At 38.8% G+C, this 18,539-nt stretch overlaps 1 protein-coding gene and 1 pseudogene across 1 annotated transcript in view; one reads left to right on the forward strand and one right to left on the reverse strand.

The window, feature by feature from the left end:
• Positions 1-7,162, forward strand: part of LOC137235640 (nuclear pore complex protein Nup88-like) — a 180,897-nt pseudogene extending 173,735 nt beyond the window's left edge.
• A 9,428-nt stretch (positions 7,163-16,590) lies between these two features.
• Positions 16,591-18,539, reverse strand: part of LOC137235639 (homeobox protein cut-like) — a 67,442-nt gene continuing 65,493 nt past the window's right edge. The window contains exons 2-3 of the mRNA XM_067758533.1: positions 17,231-17,539; positions 16,591-17,156 (exon numbers count right to left, since the gene is read on the reverse strand). Of these exons, the coding sequence (XP_067614634.1) occupies positions 17,475-17,539 (65 nt within the window). The 3' untranslated portion in view covers positions 16,591-17,156; positions 17,231-17,474. The remainder of the gene's footprint in view (positions 17,157-17,230; positions 17,540-18,539) is intronic.

An 18,539-nucleotide genomic window follows, 5' to 3' on the forward strand; every position in this document is an offset into this window, starting at 1 on the left:
ATGGACGAAGACCAAGAAAGTATTTCAGTCGACACTTTGAAGCAGAGGAAGGGGAAGACCTCCACTGAGTTGTGAGAGGCAGGTGGAGGAAGACTTGACGTCGCCTGATGCCTTGATACTCCCTATTGTCGCCAGTTATCGCGAAATTTGGATAGGATAGGTTAATCGCTCATTAATGATGATAATGATGAAGAGCACTTAGATATTCACATGTAATTAGAATATGTTAGGTAGCCTTATCTCAAGGGCTGCGCTCCTCAGAGTTCGCTACATGAAGTGGTCGCGATGTGTAGGTATCGATTGAGAGCAAAGAGATAATCTTTGCTGTATTTCTTGGCATAGAAGGGACGATAATTGCTTTTCTCTATGCTTCATTTTGCTTATCGAAACTCTGACAGGTTGAGAAGTTGAAGTTTGAGAACGAAAAATAACAGTGAAGATGGCACAATGGTGAAACTGGTCTGTATGCAAACAAAATTCGATAAGAGATGGCGGAATTTTTTTCGAATATACATCAAATGATTCCCACGCTCTTGGTATTTAAGGCCCTTCCTTGAACTGGTCAGGACCTAGTGAGGTTAGACTGCATCCGTGAAGCAGTTATCCATGAAGCAGTGTCTTTCAGTGTAATTTCACTGGATTTGTATTACGTAAAGCATAAGTAATAAGTCAACTTAACAGGTATAGCTAAGTGCATGTTTATACTGATTACGAATGACTAGTAGTGGTATCTGGTGTGTGTCCCAAGGTGATAAGTAGAATCATGCAAGAAACGTTAGGAAAGCTGGGCGATAGGCGGACACCTCACGGCTCAGCATAAGCTCATCAAAAGCTGAGTTACGTGGAACATCCGAAAGGGTATTTGCCTTTGAGAACGGAGTTCACAGAGCAATTGTTGCCATACTTATTTGCCGACGTTTAGTGGATGTCTCTGGGCTCCCTTCTGTGCTCTTTTTCTTCGTACGGCTGACTTTTTGAGTGACACATTTCTGCACAGTGCGTACGGAGTTGACTTTTTAAGTTCCTCGGAGGTATCTTCAATCTGGTTGGTTGTGTCGCATGGTTTAGTAGCTAGACGACTTGATCCTGATGCGGAATATGTTGGTGGAACAATTTTATCAAAAAATCTAGACGGATTCTGTTGTAGAAAGCGTTTACAAGTAAGGTCGTAACTAGAGTTTTCCTGAAGAGCCAGGTTATTAAAAGGGGAAATTCTTGCCAGAGTCGTTCTTAAACAGAGATCGACCATTTGAGCGGATGCTCGTTTTTGATTTCGTAAATTTTTAAATTCTACTACAATTTTTTTAATAATTTTCAAATGTTTCGCTTTGATTTACAGCGTTTACGACAATTCCACTTTACGTCATGTTTGGAAGTGGGTCCAGTACCGATTAAATCCGACAGCAGCCTCAACAGCTCATTTCCAACAACATTCTTGCTTGGCGAGATGTCGGTTGATTTTGACAGAGCACCGGCGGTAGATTTGAAAGACCAAGGCGTACTGAACTCTTCTTCTACAACAACAATAAACAACAAGAGTAGAAAAGATGCGCTGAATAATAATCGCAATACAACAAAAACTTTAAATGATACAACCACAGTGAGTTTAGTTGAACTGAGTCAAAGTTGTTATAGCAAAAGAAATAAAAACTTTATTTTAGAAAAATTCAGAACGCATTGAATGGCCCATCGTTGTATTGCGAGAGAATGGCAATATATATGTCCTAATGGCTGGACTTGATACTTACAAGTAAGTTGTTTCAATATTTACTTCCTTTATTGTTTGACTTCACTAAACAAAACTCCAACTTTCACATTCAGACCACGCCTACAAGGTCCGCTTACAATTACACCAGAAAGCGACAATAAGTATGGTTTGGCTTCTTGCGCTATTTTAATCATTCCATCATTACCACCTACTCTAATCATTGCCGAATCGAATGGTAATTTACATCACACACTCTTCCTCGAGGCTGAGGAGGTAGAAGAGGTAAGTAATAAAGAGCAGACTATGTTATGATCCTCGACATATAATATTTCTTTCATTTTCTTGCAGCCCTTTAATGAAGTGGACGCCAGCCCGGTCATCCATCCATCCGAGTACACAGTTCATGTTTTGGAGGCCGTATTATTGGAGTTAGTTTTGCCGAAGGACGATCCAAAATCGAGGATATACAATTGCCCGATACAATTGAAACGGTGTGTTAAAAACTTTAAATATGTCAATAAGCTTTAAAGCCAATGCTCCTACGGAATATCCGGTAAGCCAGATAACAAGTTATATCTACTATAATCACCCGTTTGATTCCATCCCTTAATGTTCAGGAACAATATACCATGGGTTAATTAAATGTTCCTCCGTGAGTTAGGATAAGTTGAAAGCATTCAAAAAGTGCAAAGCCAATTTTTAATTATCGGACGTCATAGGGTACTGCCTCATTTATTTAATTTTTTTGAGGCTTGAAGTTCCTCTTATCAGAAGCACCAGAAGTAAATGGTGGATGAGTTATCAAACCTTTTGTAGCCGCCGAAGAATTCGACATGACTTTCGCCAAATTCAATGGATACCTTTCCGTTGTGTTTGGCTGGGTTAGATACATATAACTTATTTAGCCCTGCGAGGAGGTTGCATATCCTAAAGCTTTCTTTCCACTTGCTCTGTTTTTGTACTGATCGACCAGTCACGTGATTGTCACATTGAAACTCCCAATTAAGGAACCCTCTGTATTGAAATATTGCACCTGATAATGTTCTCTCTAGCAATGTTTGCTTCAGTTCAGGGTTAAGACGCTTAGAGAATTTGCAGAATTAAAATATTTCGTTGCCGCCACAGTCGGGCTAAGGTCAAATGGTAATACTACTGGAGCGTACCGCACTGATTTCCATAAATTGAATGCAAATATTCGCCACACTAAGCCTTGAGAAATGTTTACGCAGTTACAACAACAAAAGGAACTTCGAGCGTATTCCGGTATTCTTCTACTTAGGAGGGGTGCCGTATTATGCCGGTTTCACCCCTAAATGGCGCATTAATCTTATTTAGTAATCTCTCGGGAAGTTGATAACAATGGTAGGTATGTATGTATGTTCGTATGTACCGTCTTCTCGGCAGGCATACCCATCTCAATTTCGGGGACTCGTTTTAGCGTTAAGCTTGGTTGCTTGTCGTAATCTTTAAAGAAAGTCTTTAAAAGTATAGTGATAGTAATTTGAAACGCGCCTGGGTGTAAGAGAGGGAAGCATGTGTCTAGATAGTGTAAGGATTGGATGCTTACATCGTAGCAGCGCTGGTGCCAAAAACTCAGACTACCCACGGTTCGCACTGGTGTGTCCAGCGTTCTTGATAACACAACATGGTCCAATGACTGCATACGTCGGCATGTTTCTTTCGCGGAGACCAGAGTATCTTTGAAAGTGGCATGATCGTAAGGCATGTACTGCATTCACCCGATGTAAGGATCGTATATATTCCATGGTGGCATTAAGCGAACGTGTTGTGGGGTTCCAATTGACGATGGTCAAACAGTCGTTCGTGTCCCAGTCAAAGAGGGGAGAGGGGCATGGACTGCTGCTCCACCTTTTTTCTCTTCCTACCACGGGATTGAACTGGCGGTTTCGTGAAGACCTAACATAGACTGAATGAATCATTCCACGCACACTGTAGTTATATTAAGCAGCCGTGGAACATGATGTTGCAATTTGGAGCCAACAACAACGAGGCCAAGTCCGGTCAAATCCGTTCTCATATTCCAAATCCCTAATTCATCAGAAGAGTAAATCGTAAATCGGACTTCCCAAGGGGTCACGAGTTGCTATGACCCTACTGCGGTCCTAATATTGTTACCAGGTAAACTCTTACTTATCCAGATAACCATATTTTTGATTGTAAGGTACAAAGGACCAACCCCTATAACAGCAATATCCTTATGGACCAACTTTTTAAAACGGCCAGCTTCATTGTAGTTAGAGGATTTCGACGATAATTCGGGAGTGGCCGCATTTCCTTGATTGGACGAGGCACTGTTAATACAACCACATATAATAAGCTGCTTGTCGCTGAAACTGTGCCTTCGATGCCTTGCCTCTTAGGATTATTACCCATTTTTTTCTACGCATTATATTGTTTAACTTTTGTTTTTTCCTTCAGTGATACTTTGCTTACCACAATGCCGGATTGCATGCGATCACCATAAACTTCATATCCGAACTACAACGTTTTGCAGAAGTGATGGTGGGTACTTTTCGTGCTAAGAATATAACAAGAACTACAAATTCCCTAAATTGTATCTCCATCCCACACAGTCGACGCAGACATCAGCCCTGTGGCAATACCCTCGCATGCCGAATACATCGTTTGTACTAAAATCAATACAAGCGAACGCATCAACGCGGTACTCGGTTTCGTGCTACTCCAAATGCCCTTTGGTATTTTATTGCTACTCAGCAGCGGCCAAGTTATCAGTCTTAAGCTCATCGCTGATCCGAAAGCTAGTGAAGTCTGTCAAAATTAAAGAGGAAACAGAAACAATTTTACCTAAATTAGAAGCCAAATCTGAATTGAATCGCATGTTAGAACCATCATTTGTGGATCGCATTAAGAATAAATAAAACGTGATGTTACACAACCCATAATCTCTGTTGATAAGACAAGTACACCAACACTACAAGAATCGTATGAACTACTCACACAATCCATTGAGTTGCTACGCACACAATATTTGAAACGACACGAACTGTGCTGAGCAAAGAGCAACAAGAGCGAGAAATTGCTGATTTGGAGAAAGAGCGTGAAAATATACATGAGACTGCACATCGTTTAGCCGAACGTTTTGAGGAGATTAGCGAAAAGCAAGAGATCATAACTAAAAAGTGAGTGGATATTAAGTGGAACTTGTGTTCAAACGTTTTTTTTTTTTTTTTTTTTGTCGACAGATGTCAACTTCCTGCACGTCGGGCTCATACCGATCTTCTTACCAATCCGGTTGCTGATAAAGAATTTGCTCAAGAGGTGGAACGTATTAATAGGGAGACTAAAGACTTGGCCAATGCTATGCTGCAGGCTCGTGATGGCATCAACAAACAGAGTTATCATGTAATTGTTGTGAATCTTATGTCTAATGGGTTCCAAAACTACTTTCTAATATTCCTACAGATTTCGAAATATAAACAGACAGCTAAGAAGAAAACGTACCATTTACCCGAACGACAGGAGAAAAATATCAAATGATTATAATGCAAATGTAAGTTCAAATGTATAACTGTAGTAGCAGATACGGTAGATGTGCTCTCTTCTGTTCCTCTGTTGTTGTTGTTTTAACAAGATAATATTTTCCGATGATTTAGAGAATAGTTGTTGGAGTGGGCAGTCAGTTGCCGAATTTTAATTTGATATCGACTGCTTAGTGAAATACCAACTTGAGTTGGGAGGGACAACTAAGTCAATTGTGTTTACTAGGGCATGCCTTCAAGGGTGTGTACTCAGTCGATGACTTATATCCTAACACAACTTTCCTAGTGTCTTTTACCTGGAAAACACACTATCCATGACAGAACCATCACTGGGTGGCACCAAAAGCCACTTTTCAATAGAAACAAAATACCTCGGAGTTACACTAGTCAGAACCCTCGCGTGGAATGATCATGTAGATGCTAGTTTAAACAAAGCATCAAGAGCTTTCTTCGCCTGCACTCGACTCTATTGCAAAACATGGGGGCCTTCTCTCAAAAGTGTGTACTAGACATTTAATACTGTTTGAAGCCAATAGTCACCTATGCTTCCTATGTGTCTTTATCGCTACAACAACAACAACTATACAGGGCATATGAAAGTAACAGGAACCTCCCAAAGGCTTAGGGGGCTTAGAATATACCCGCGCATTATATAGCTTCTCCAACTCAATTGTCAACCTCACCTACCCGTGGCGAATCCTGTTTAATTAACAGCCGACGCTCTGGCGACCCCGAACTCCTGATGGATCTAGGGGGAGGGAGGGCGGTATGGCCCAGAAGGTTTAATGTGGTCGTTCCCGAAATGGTCGGGCTAGTACCTTTATGGTGCTTGTTACCGGAGCGTACCAGGTCTGCATCAGGCAAAGGACCATCAACATCGGTAACACTCCCTACGGCCTTTAAGGAGTGTCCTTATCGCTACAACAACAACAACAACAAAGTAACAGGAAAATTCATAGATAGCGTTCAACAGTCCAGAGCCCTTCTGTGGACTCACAAAGCCACATACTAGGGAAGCCATAAGTAACTGGGAAACAAAGCAATTAATACAACGTGTATTGAATGCCCAGGGCAAAGACAGACCAAATTCTTTCTACTACCAGCAACATGAAGTCGAGCCAAACTCTTTAATAAAAGCAAAACGACTTACGAAGTCTCCCCCAGCGAGTTAGGGGCTTAGAATATACTCGCTACCGGCATGCCTGTTGTAAGAATTGATTCAAGGGGTTGCCAGCGCAATTTATAGCTTCTCTAACCCAATTGTCAACCTCACTTGCCCGTGAAGAATCCTGTTTCTTTAGCAGCCGAGGCTCTGGCGACCCCAATTTAATCATGGTACGAGGTGGGAGGGCGTTATGGACTAGAAGGTATCATGTGGTCATACTAAATCGTTCCCGAAATTGTTGGGCTAGTGCCTTAATGGTGCTTGTGGCCGGAACGTACCAAATCTACATCCCGCAAAGGACCATCAACATCAATAACACTACTCTAAACCTTCGGGGAGTGTCCTTAGCGCTACAATAACAACAACGAATCTACCATACACGAAAACTAAAGAGAGCAAATGTTTTATTCACTCTGTGCTTGGTTGCAGTTGTACAGTACGAACTAAAAGTTATTCAAACTGCGAAACAGCAAAGAAAACTTCCGGTAGCAAGTTGCTCACAGCAATACCCTCAAAAACGGTTTTATGGCACTGATGATTGTTCATATTTTTATTTTACTTCATTGTTATTGTTATCAATATGATTACTGTAAACTTTTTCGGCTTTTGTTTTGCAGTGCTACCGAGGAGGATTTGCAAATTCGTGATGTCAAGCATATCAACCAACAACTTGGAATTTGAGCTCGTGCTAAGGAAAATGCTTTCATGTTCTAATATTAAAAACAACCATTTTATATATAATAAAGGCAAAAGAAGAAGCCGCTTTCTAAGTTTCCTTTAATAAAAAGTGTATAATATCTTTATTCTTTATTCAAAGTCATTTTAATATAAAATTTACTTTCAGCCAAGCAGCCCCAGTTGGGCGGACATGCCCAATTCCAACTCTTTGTTCTTCATTCGCATCTTGCGTAATCTAGGTAAGCAACGATTGTTATATTTAGGGTCATGGTGGAGAAAAAGAAAGCTTCGCGGAGGAGACTTGCTCGGCTTAAGAACCCAGCGAAGTTTTCAGCGCCCGTTTACCATGAGGTTCGGCTGCAAACGAGCGCCTGTATTGGATTAAGCGGCCAGCTCTACAAATGTGTAACTCGTTATCAATCCCATATGCAATTGTGCCCTTGGAATAGAATTTGAGGTCATGTACCCAGCATTGTTAAACTTGTGAATGCAAAGGCCGGCATAATCGCCATACCGGGAATGCGATTAATGGACCAAAGGAAGGCAATAGGGTCCTGTAACATCTCGCACAATTGCCAGAAAAAGTGAAGCTTAAAGCGTAATCGGTGCGTTAGTGCTGTGATAGAAAAAAACGTCACCACCAGGTGCTGTGAACCAAAGCATTGAAATCGCGGTTTTAGATTTTAGCGCTAGGGCTTCTCACTTTGGGTTCTTTAAATTTAGCGTCTTCTGTTAAACAAAAAATGTACAATTTCCTACGTACCACATATAAGCGGACATTATAGGACTCCAGCGAGCTCGGAAAATATCGTAATGAGGTGTGCGGCAACTGCTGGGAAAAGTTGTGCGCTACGGTTATGCGTTGTATGTGATTCTTATCGTGACGCGAGGAGGAAAACGACTTTCATACTAGAAGAGAAGCTTGAGACGTTGGCTGTAAGGGGTAATGACAAAAAAAATCCGGCGTATGATGGAAGGTTTTATGACTTTGAAGAATTTCCACCACACGATAAAAATTGTCACTGTCGCAAAGCAGCCGTGCTTTTGTGGAGTACAGAATATCAACCTTTTGGGACTCATCGTCTACAACGGCACCGCGTTTGTATTACTTCCGAGTGTCGTTCCAGTGGGTTAATCGGCTTATCGATAACTATTGTCGATTTGTGTATATCTCTTGAGCCAAGCCAAATTGTAAACTTTTCTTTTTTGTAGGTACCCACTTGTGGATTAATCCCCAATTTCACATAAACTTCCTTCATTAACCCTTCAAGGTAAAACTGGGAATTCTCGGTACAGAAATGACCCAGCATATTATTTACCCTGTATCTTTCGAACCAAGCAAGATTTTTTATTTAATAATTTGGGAAAAATTTAAACAACGTGACATCAGGACGGATAAGGCGACAGCTGTTTCGATTGTACCTTGTAAATCTCTTCAAAGCATTTTCTCCCGGGAGTGGGAGTCGAACCCGCACTCCTACGATAGTTGAGAGGGTTACAAACGCATTCAGCTACGTCATGCCTTAGTTGTTGTAAAGTTTTTCCCAATTGCCTTCTTTCGCATATATTATCTTCCACACATTCCACACTTCGTATGTAGTTATGTGTTGAAGTTATGCATGTTTGTAAGGCGGTTTCATAGAAACTTTTTATTATCGCTGTTTTTGTTCTATTTATAGAACTACAACGAATTAACCAAATGTTGCCTCTTTATAAGGATTAATCGGGGATTGTCCGTATTGCTTTAACATTTATTTCAAGCAATTTTTAATTTTATAATTTATTTAATAATTTGGGAAAAATATATGCGAAAGAAGGCAATTGGGAAAAACTTTACAACAACTAAGGCATGACGTAGCTTGAAATAAATTTTCATACATTTAAAGCAATTCGGGCAATCCCCGATTAATCCATATAGACAAGCAAGATTTTGTTAACTCTCGTTTTGTACTAAATTGTTACCTAAATGTAGATTGATCCGCAATTTGTTTCAAAGTTCTATCATAAACGATCCAACCGATTACTGTGTATATCTCCTGAACCAAGCCAAATCTCATAACTTTTCTTATTGCATTATGTAGGTTAGGTTGGGACGATTTGTGTGAACGATTTCTCGAAAATTATTTGTTTGGTTATGCGTAGTGGAACTTTTTTTCCTGAGCCCAAATCTTATCGAAAAATCGGTGGCGCGATATTGATTAATAAATCGACCCAGTCTACTGTAGGTACCTACTCTTAGATTGAGGCACAACCTCTTATGAAGGACCTACCACTCAAAATGAATACACCGTCAGCTTCCTCGGACCCAGTAGAGCGTTTATTTTCCTTAGCAGGCATTGTATATAGTCCTAGAAGGCAATCAGTCACGGAATTTTCGTTTGAAAAGCTAGTACTAATGAAAGCAAACGCAAAACTACTTTAATATTGTTAGTTGTTGTACAATTTGTACTTATTTGATATGCTGTTTTACTTCTTGTTGCTTCTACTTACTCATATTTTGATTTTCTATTTATGAATCAAACTGACATATTTTATCAGAAAAAGTACTTTCGTGTACTTGCAAGGATTCGAAGTACAAGTACCGTAGTACTAATACTTTGTACTTAGATTTGAAGTACTTGAGTACTTGTACTTATTTGGTACTAGTACAAGTATGTATTCAGTACTTTAGAGGTCTGTTTGTAGACTAAGATACAATAGGATATAAAGTGCCATCATTAAACCTTATATGTCTTGAAGCAAGCAAGAGTTTCTGAAGTCTTGTTGCTGCATTTTAAAGTCATCTTTCTGCAGATTAAGACGCAATTTGATTCAAGGTTCCATCAGTAGTGGTTCAGTTTCTACATGCGTTTTATCTGTTGATCGAACCGTGCTGACTACTAATTGCTTTTTGTGTAAACCACTTAAACCAAGTAAAATTTCCAAATTTTTTTGTTGCATTATATAGCTACCTACTCGTAGATTACGGCACAATTTGACTCGAGGTTATACCTTTAACGGTTAAAGCGTTATTACATTAAAAAATTTTTCGATTATTACTGTTCCTGTTGTGTATATCTCTTGAACCAATTTAAATAAAATGCTGAGACAAATTGGGTCTTAATATATTTGTTTGTGCCTATAGAATGCAAAAACAAAGTTTAGAAAATCTTGCTTGGTTTAAGAGATATTGGTGCTGGACCAGTTGTGTGCAGATAAGTTTCGTTTTTCGCCTGAAGGGTTAATGATGGAATTATATTTTAAATTGTGGATTAATCTACGACTAAATTTTATATTTTTCAAAAACAAAAGCTTTGTCATTTGGCTTGGTTCAAGGGATATACATAAATTTACAGTAATCATACGAGTCATTTGCACATGGAACTTCTGCCTAAAACTATGCAACGTTGGTTTGAGTTAGAGGAAGCAACAAAATTTGACACAATTAGTGAAATTAGTGAAATTGTCCGCTTTTTTAGTTCTGCGACCCTGGTAATTTCTCAATGTGATCATTGTAGAAAAACGAAAAACGCGAATGGAAAAAATAGGCCGCCAGGGATGATGATGACGTTTCTGTTCTGTGTGGAGTAATTTTGGCAAATACAGATAGTTATTCTGATACCGCTGTGGAATAGTTGATAAAGATTCTTAGCAGAGATTCCGAGTTAAGTAGGGAGGGTTACTTTCCATAAAGGATTTTAAAAAAAAGCACAGAGCTGTGGAAAAGAACACATTTTGATTTAACTTCTCTTGCTGGGATAGAGCTCCTAAAGCCACCTACAGTATTTAAGGCAAAGGATGATGGTTTAACAAGAGTATGAATGGATGCATATTGCTTGGGCCTGCAGATATGAGCTCACGTGTGGGTCCAATGTCATAAGATTCCAATAACCCATTGCTTTTACTAAGGATTTTTTTACGGATTTGGAGCATTTGTTGTAGACAATGGAGATGAACTTGGAAAACAGTTGAACGAGTTCCTCTTGGAGTGTAAGTTACGGTCTACCTATCTCTGGTAGTTGCAATTCTTAAGCTCAAGTATTACTTTTGTGGTACTTTACGCTTTTGTTGCGTTGTCATAAGATAAAAATGAAACGCCTTGCCTGTTTTTCACATTGAAGTGGCTAAAGCGTTCATGTTAAGTAGTGGCTACCAAACCCAGCACAAAACAAGTAAGGAAGGTTAAGTTCGGGTGTAACCGAACATTACATACTCAGTTGAGAGCTATGGTGACAACATAAGGGAAAATAACCATGTAGGAAAATGAACCGAGGGAAACCCTCGAATGTGTATCAAATGAAAGGCATTAAAGAGTATTTTATGAGGGAGTGGGCCATAGTTCTATAGGTGGACGCCATTTAGGGATATAGCCATAAAGGTGGATCAGGGTTGACTCTAGAATGCGTTTGTACGATATGGGTATCAAATGAAAGGTGTTAATGAGTATTTTAAAAGGGAGTAATCCTTAGTTCCATAGGTGGACGCCGTTTCGAGATATCGCCACAAAGGTGGACCAGGGGTGACCCCAGAATTTTTTGTACAATATGGGTATCCAAAGAAAGGTGTTAATGAGTATTTTAAAAGGGAGTAATCCTTAGTTCCATAAGTGGACGCCGTTTCGAGATATCGCCATAAAGGTGGACCAGGAGTGACCCTAGAATTTGTTTGTACTATATGGGCATCAAACGAAAGGTGTTAATGAATATTTTAAAAGGGAGTAATCCTTAGTTCCATAGGTGGACGCCGTTTCAAGATATCGCCATAAAGGTGGACCAGGGGTGACTCTAGAATGTGTTTGTACGATATGGGTATCAAACGAAAGGTGTTAATGAGTATTTGAAAAGGGAGTAATCCTTAGTTCCATAGGTGCACGCCGTTTCGAGATAACGCCATAAAGGTGGACCAGGGGTGACCCTAGAATTTTTTTGTACAATATGGGTATCAAGCGAAAGGTGTTAATGAGTATTTTAAAAGGGAGTAATCCTTAGTTCCATAGGTGGACGCCGTTTCGAGATATCGCCATAAAGGTGGAGCAGGGGTGACCCTAGAATTTGTTTCTACAATACGGGTATCAAAAGAAAGGTGTTAATGAGTATTTTAAAAGGGAGTAATCCTTAGTTCCATAGGTGGACTCCGTTTCGAGATATCGCCATAAAGGTGGGCCAGGGTGACTAGAATGTGTTTGTACGATATAGGTATCAAACGAAAGGTGTTAATGAGTATTTTAAAAGGGAGTAATCCTTAGTTCCATAGGTGGACGCCGTTTCGAGATATCGCCATAAAGGTGGACCAGGGGTGACCCTAGAATTTGTTTGTACAATATGGGTATCAAAAGAAAGGTGTTAATGAGTATTTTAAAAGGTAGTAATCCTTAGTTCCATAGGTGGACGCCGTTTCGAGATATCGCCATAAAAGTGGACCAGGAGTGACCCTAGAATTTGTTTGTACAATATGGGCATCAAATGAAAGGTGTTAATGAGTATTTTAAAAGGGAGTGGGCCTTAGTTCTATAGGTGGACGCCATTTTGAAATATCGCCATAAAGGTGGACCAGGGGTGACTCTAGAATGTGTTTGAACGATATGGGTATCAAATTAAAGGTATTAATGAGGGTTTTAAAAGGGAGTGGTGGTCGCATTTTCGAGATATCGCCATAACGGTGGACCAGGGGTGACCCTAGAATTTGTTTGTACAATATGGGTATCAAAAGAAAGGTGTTAATGAGTATTTTAGAAGGGAGTAATCCTTAGTTCCATAGGTGGACGCCGTTTCGAGATATCGCCATAAAGGTGGAGCAGGGGTGACCCTAGAATTTGTTTCTACAATATGGGTATCAAAAGAAAGGTGTTAATGAGTATTTTAAAAGGGATTAATCCTTAGTTCCATAGGTGGACGCGGTTTCGAGATATCGCCATAAAGGTGGGCCAGGGGTGACTCTAGAATTCGTTTATGCAATATGGGTATCAAACGAAAGGAGTTAATGAGTATTTTAAAAGGGAGTGGGCCTTAGTTCTATAGGTGGACGCCTTTTCGAGGTATCGCAATAAAGGTGGACCAGGGGTGACTGTAGACTTTGTTTGTACGATATGGGTATAAAATGAAAGGTGTTAATGAGTATTTTTAAAAGGGAGTGGGCCTTCGTTCTATAGGTGTTCGCCTTTTCGAGATAGCGCCATAAAGGTGGACCAGGGGTTACTTTAGAATATGTTTGTACGATATGGGTATTAAATGAAAGGTGTTAATGAGTATTTTAAAAGGGCGTTGGGGCTTAGTTCTATAGGTGGACGCCTTTTCAAGATATCGCCATAAAGATGGACCAGGGGTGACTCTAGAATGAGTTTGTACGATATGGGTATCAAATTAAAGGTATTAATGAGAGTTTTAAAAGGGAGTGGTGTGAAGGCGTTTTCCAGATATCGACCAAAATGTGGACCAGGGTGACCCAGAACATCATCTGTTGGATACCGCTAATTTATTTATATATGTAATACCTGCCAAGATTTTAAGGGTTTTTTATTTCGCCCTGCAGAACTTTTTCATTTTCTTCTACTTAATATGGTAGGTGTCACAACCATTTTATAAAGTTTTTTTCTAAATTTATATTTCGCGTCAATAAAACAATCCAATTACCTTACCATGTTTCATCCCTTTTTTCGTATTTGGTATAGAATTATGGTATTTTTTCATTTTTCGTAATTTTCGATATCGAAAAAGTGGGCGTGGTCATAGTCGGATTTCGTTCATTTTTCATACCAAGATAAAGTGAGTTCAAGTAAGCACGTGTACTAAGTTCATTAAAGATATGTCGATTTTTGCTGAAGTTATCGTGTTAACGGCCATGCGGAGGACAGACGGACGACTGTGTATAAAAACTGGGCGTGGAATCAACCGATTTCGCCCATTTTCACAGAAAACAGTTAACGTCATAAATCTATGCCCCTACCAAATTTCAAAAGGATTGGTTAACTTTTGTTCGACTTATGGCGTTAAAAGTATCCTAGACAAATTAAATGAAAAATGGCGGAGCCACGCCCATTTTAAAATTTTATTTTATTTTTGTATTTTGTTGCACCATATCATTACTGGAGTTGAATGTTGACATAATTTACTTATATACTGTAAAGATATTAAATTTTTTGTTAAAATTTTACTTTTAAAAAAATTTTTTTAAAAGTGAGCGTGGTCCTTCTCCGATTTTGCTAATTTTTATGAAGCATTCATATAGTAATAGGAGTAACGTTCCTGCCAAATTTCATCATGATATCTTCAACGACTGCCAAATTACAGCTTGCAAAACTTTTAAATTACCTTCTTTTAAAAGTGGGCGGTGCCACGCCCATTGTCCAAAATTTTACTAATTTTCTATTCTGCGTCATAAGTTCAACTCATCTACCAAGTTTCGTCGCTTTAGCTATCTTTTGTAATGAATTATCGCACTTTTTCGGTTTTTCGAAATTTTCGATATCGAAAAAGTGGGCGTGGTTATAGTCCGATATCGTTCATTTTAAATAGCGATCTGAGATGAGTGCTCAGGAACCTACATACCAAATTTCATCAAGATACCTCAAAATTTACTCAAGTTATCGTGTTAACGGACGGACGGACGGACGGACATGGCTCAATCAAATTTTTTTTCGATCCTGATTATTTTGATATATGGAAGTATATATCTATCTCGATTCCTTTATATATGTACAACCAACCGTTATCCAATCAAACTTAATATACTCTGTGAGCTCTGCTCAACTGAGTATAAAAATTGGTTTCGGAACGACTTCCAAATTTATCAAACGAGCTGCTGGCCTCCAAATTGACCAGAGCTTGCAGTTGTACCGATGTGTAGAAGCTGCATACATCAGTGAGAATTTAAAGCGAGTCACTCTGAAATACGCATACATACTGCAGCTTCGTCTCCGTACGTCTGGGAACACTAGCAGGAAGGTCGGAAGAGTAAAGATAACTTGCGGTCACGCAAGACGCCAGATTGCGCTACTTATCGTCACTAAATAATTCAAATCTCTAGCGGACTCAGACCGCCCAAACTTAAGCCCCTTATGTGAAGATTGAAGACTCGGAGGAGATTTAGACCGATCCACACTTGTCCATTTCCCGCTTTAGCTTTTATGCCGACGATTAATGGCATAATTCTAAGTTTTTCTTTGCCGAAATCTACTCAAAGTGCTTGCAGATGAAGTTTTCAGACTGGTTACATGCCTTTACACTCTGATCAGGAACCTGATGTTCGATCCATGACACTTACTCACCTGACTTTTGAGGGCAAGAAACCTTATAGGGTCCCACGTCGTCAAAGCAGATATTTTGCTCGATGGTCAGGCTTAGCCCACCGCTGGTGACACCGCAATTTTAATTGATAGATCCGGGATGTGACGGAAGGCAGGCAGCAGAATTATTTGGAAGGGTATTGTGGAATTGATAAAGCAAGATTATATATATAATAATTATTATAAAAATTGAACCTAGAAGCACCACTACGCAACTTTACGAACTATAAATACATATTTAGTTCTAAAACCCACAGATCAAAAATGCCGTCGTCGCCGCAGACAAATTTTTCCGTTCGCGTTTTTCGTTTTTCTAGATTGATGAATTAACCGGCTCGCAGAACTATAAAAACAGACAATTTTCACTACTACGTGTGTGTGTCAAATTTTGTTGCTTTCTCTAATTTAAAACAAACTTTGCATACTTTTAGGCAGATGTTATATGTTCCAAATTACCCACGTAACTACTGTAAATTTGTATATATCTCTCCCAAGCCAAATGACAAAGTTTTTGTTTTTGCAATATATAGGTACGTACCTCTAGACTAATCCATAATTGGTTATCAAGTTTGATCATTAACCCTTTAAGGCGAAAATGTGAATTTATCAGTACACAAATGACACAGCGCCTACATTGCCTTATATCTCCTGAACCAAGCAAGACCTACTAAACTTTTTTGTTGCTTTATATAGCTACCTATTCGTAGGTTCAAATACAATTTGATTAGAGGTGCCATCGTAATTGGTTCAAACGCTACGAGAGGTATCCGGTTCATGTACAACTTCTGACGCCTCAATCGATTGTTGTGTATATCTCTAGAATCACGTAAAATTTAAAAAAGTGTTTTATGGCATTACATAGCTACCTACTTTTAGATTATGACTCGATTCTATTTTAGGTTCTGTCGTTGACAATAAAGGCGCCAAGTGGATTAATTGGGTTTTCGATTATTACTGTTCCTTTCGTGTATATGTATCTCTTGAACCAAGCCAAATGACAGAGCTTTTGTTTTTCAAGAATATAGTCGTAGATTAATCCACAATTTAATATATAATTCCATCATTAACCCCTCAGTCGAAAATCGAAACTTATCGGTACACAAAAGGTTCAACACCTATATCACTTAAACCAAGCAAGATTTTCTAAACTTTTCTGCATTCTATAGCCCCAACAAATAGATTAAGACACAATTTGTCTCAGCATTCTATTTTTTCTTCAATTAAATATTTTCAAATCAGTTAAATCAAACAGATAATATATTTTGAATGTTTCCTTTTTCCTTCTCGCTTTTTTCCGCGATTTATTCAATTTTCTTATATAATAACAAATGAAATTTTAATATCGCCACATTCGTATAAACACCACGTAATTGTCATTAAAACTAACGTATTCACATAAAAAAATAGTCTTAGCAGCAAAGGGTTGCCATTGCCATTTGTTTTGTCATTATGAATTTCATTACGAATTTTACGAAAATGCTCCGAGACATTTTGCATGCAGAGCGTGATGAGAATTTGTCGTGCGCGTTGTATGTCGTGCATGCGACCACGCAACAGTAATTCCAACACAGCAGTGTACGCATGTTCATCAAGTCAATGATCGATTAATGGATCCCAAAACATTTTCGATATTTTTGTATCATCTTCGGTTAAGAAAAATTGACGTCCCAAATGTAGAAATTCCTTTAAGGACTATTGGCCATCGCCATTTTTGTCTATCACAGCAAATGATATTGCAGCGCCTTCATTCGAAAAACCTAAGCAAAGGAAGAACAATTTATATTGTTCGAGATCCAAATGGCCTGTGTGATCTCAGTCAACGTCCTGCAAGAAAAGGAAAAATTGACATTTGTTATAGATTTGCAAACTAACCTCAAAATTATTGCATCAAAACTCACCTTAAATAAATATGGCAAAAAACGTCCCATACGCTTTCGCAACTTTTTATCATTTAAACGATGATGTAACTCGGTTAGGAACTGCTCAACAGTTATTAAATTATATGGCGTTATTTCGCCAAATTGCTCTTCGCACGTTTGACGTATCACCTGTTCGAATTCGGCCGATTTCTCGGGTGCAAGATGACCCAAGTCCGTAAAACATTTGGCAATCAGATTGAAATCATCGAACGATATAACACCATCACGATTGACGTCGACTATACGATGGAGTGTACGCATCTTGCGACGCCAGAACTCGGAATCGCCCTGGAAGGAGAAGAAAAGAAAAAATTTAATAAGTGTCTTAGTTCGATAGGTTTGACTTAAGAAATTCTTAATATGTATATCCTTAGACAGCCGACGTGACAGACAGGCTTCTTTTACTAATTTAAACTTTGTTTTGACTGATCTTGCTTTGTTGATTTCAGGGGCGGATACAGGTCTCCAGATGAGGGGGGGCGATCATGGCCGAAAGCTCAAAATCCATTTTTGCCATGGAAGTCAGTAATATAAATTAATGATTAACTTCAGAACACCATTTTGACATAATTACAATTAAACGTATCGAATTTATCTTTAAGCACTCAAATTAGCTCAACTAATTGAAAGAATTCGAACAAAAAACAATCAAGAAATGATTTTATACAGCTCAAAGGTAGAAGCTAGTTGTTTCTGATAAGAGAGTTTCACTTGTGGCTTTAACTAAGTGGAGTTATTTTGGATCTATATCTATTGCAGCAATCAAAAAAGGAAAAAAAAGATGAATAATTTGACTTCAGACCCCATTCTTGGAAATGAATGAACTTTTGTTTACAACGAACGAACTTTTGTTTACAATTGAATGAACAGACAGCTGATTTCGAGCCCCATTCCTGGAAACGAATTGAGAGAGAATAAAAGTTTCGTAGCAGGTCATCAGTGGCTCTGATATTGCATAAATGAAACGACATATTAGGTGTGTTCCGGAACTTTTATAAAAAAAAATGAAGTTGGTTGGTGATATGAAGAATTTTTGTTTACAATTGAATGAACAGACAGCTGATTTCGAGCCCCATTCCTGGAAACGAATTGAGAGAGAATAAAAGTTTCGCATCAGGTCATCAGTGGCTCTGATATTGCATAAATGAAACGACATATTAGGTGTGTTCCGGAACTTTTATAAAAAAAAATTAAGTTGGTTGGTGATATGAAGAATTTTTTTATGTTTTGCAAGGTCACCATGTTTCCACTATTTATTCACAAACCATGGCATATCTGCGGCAATAAG

Source organism: Eurosta solidaginis, unplaced genomic scaffold, assembly GCF_040869045.1.
Source record: "Eurosta solidaginis isolate ZX-2024a unplaced genomic scaffold, ASM4086904v1 ctg00000623.1, whole genome shotgun sequence".
Lineage (NCBI taxonomy): Eukaryota > Metazoa > Arthropoda > Insecta > Diptera > Tephritidae > Eurosta > Eurosta solidaginis.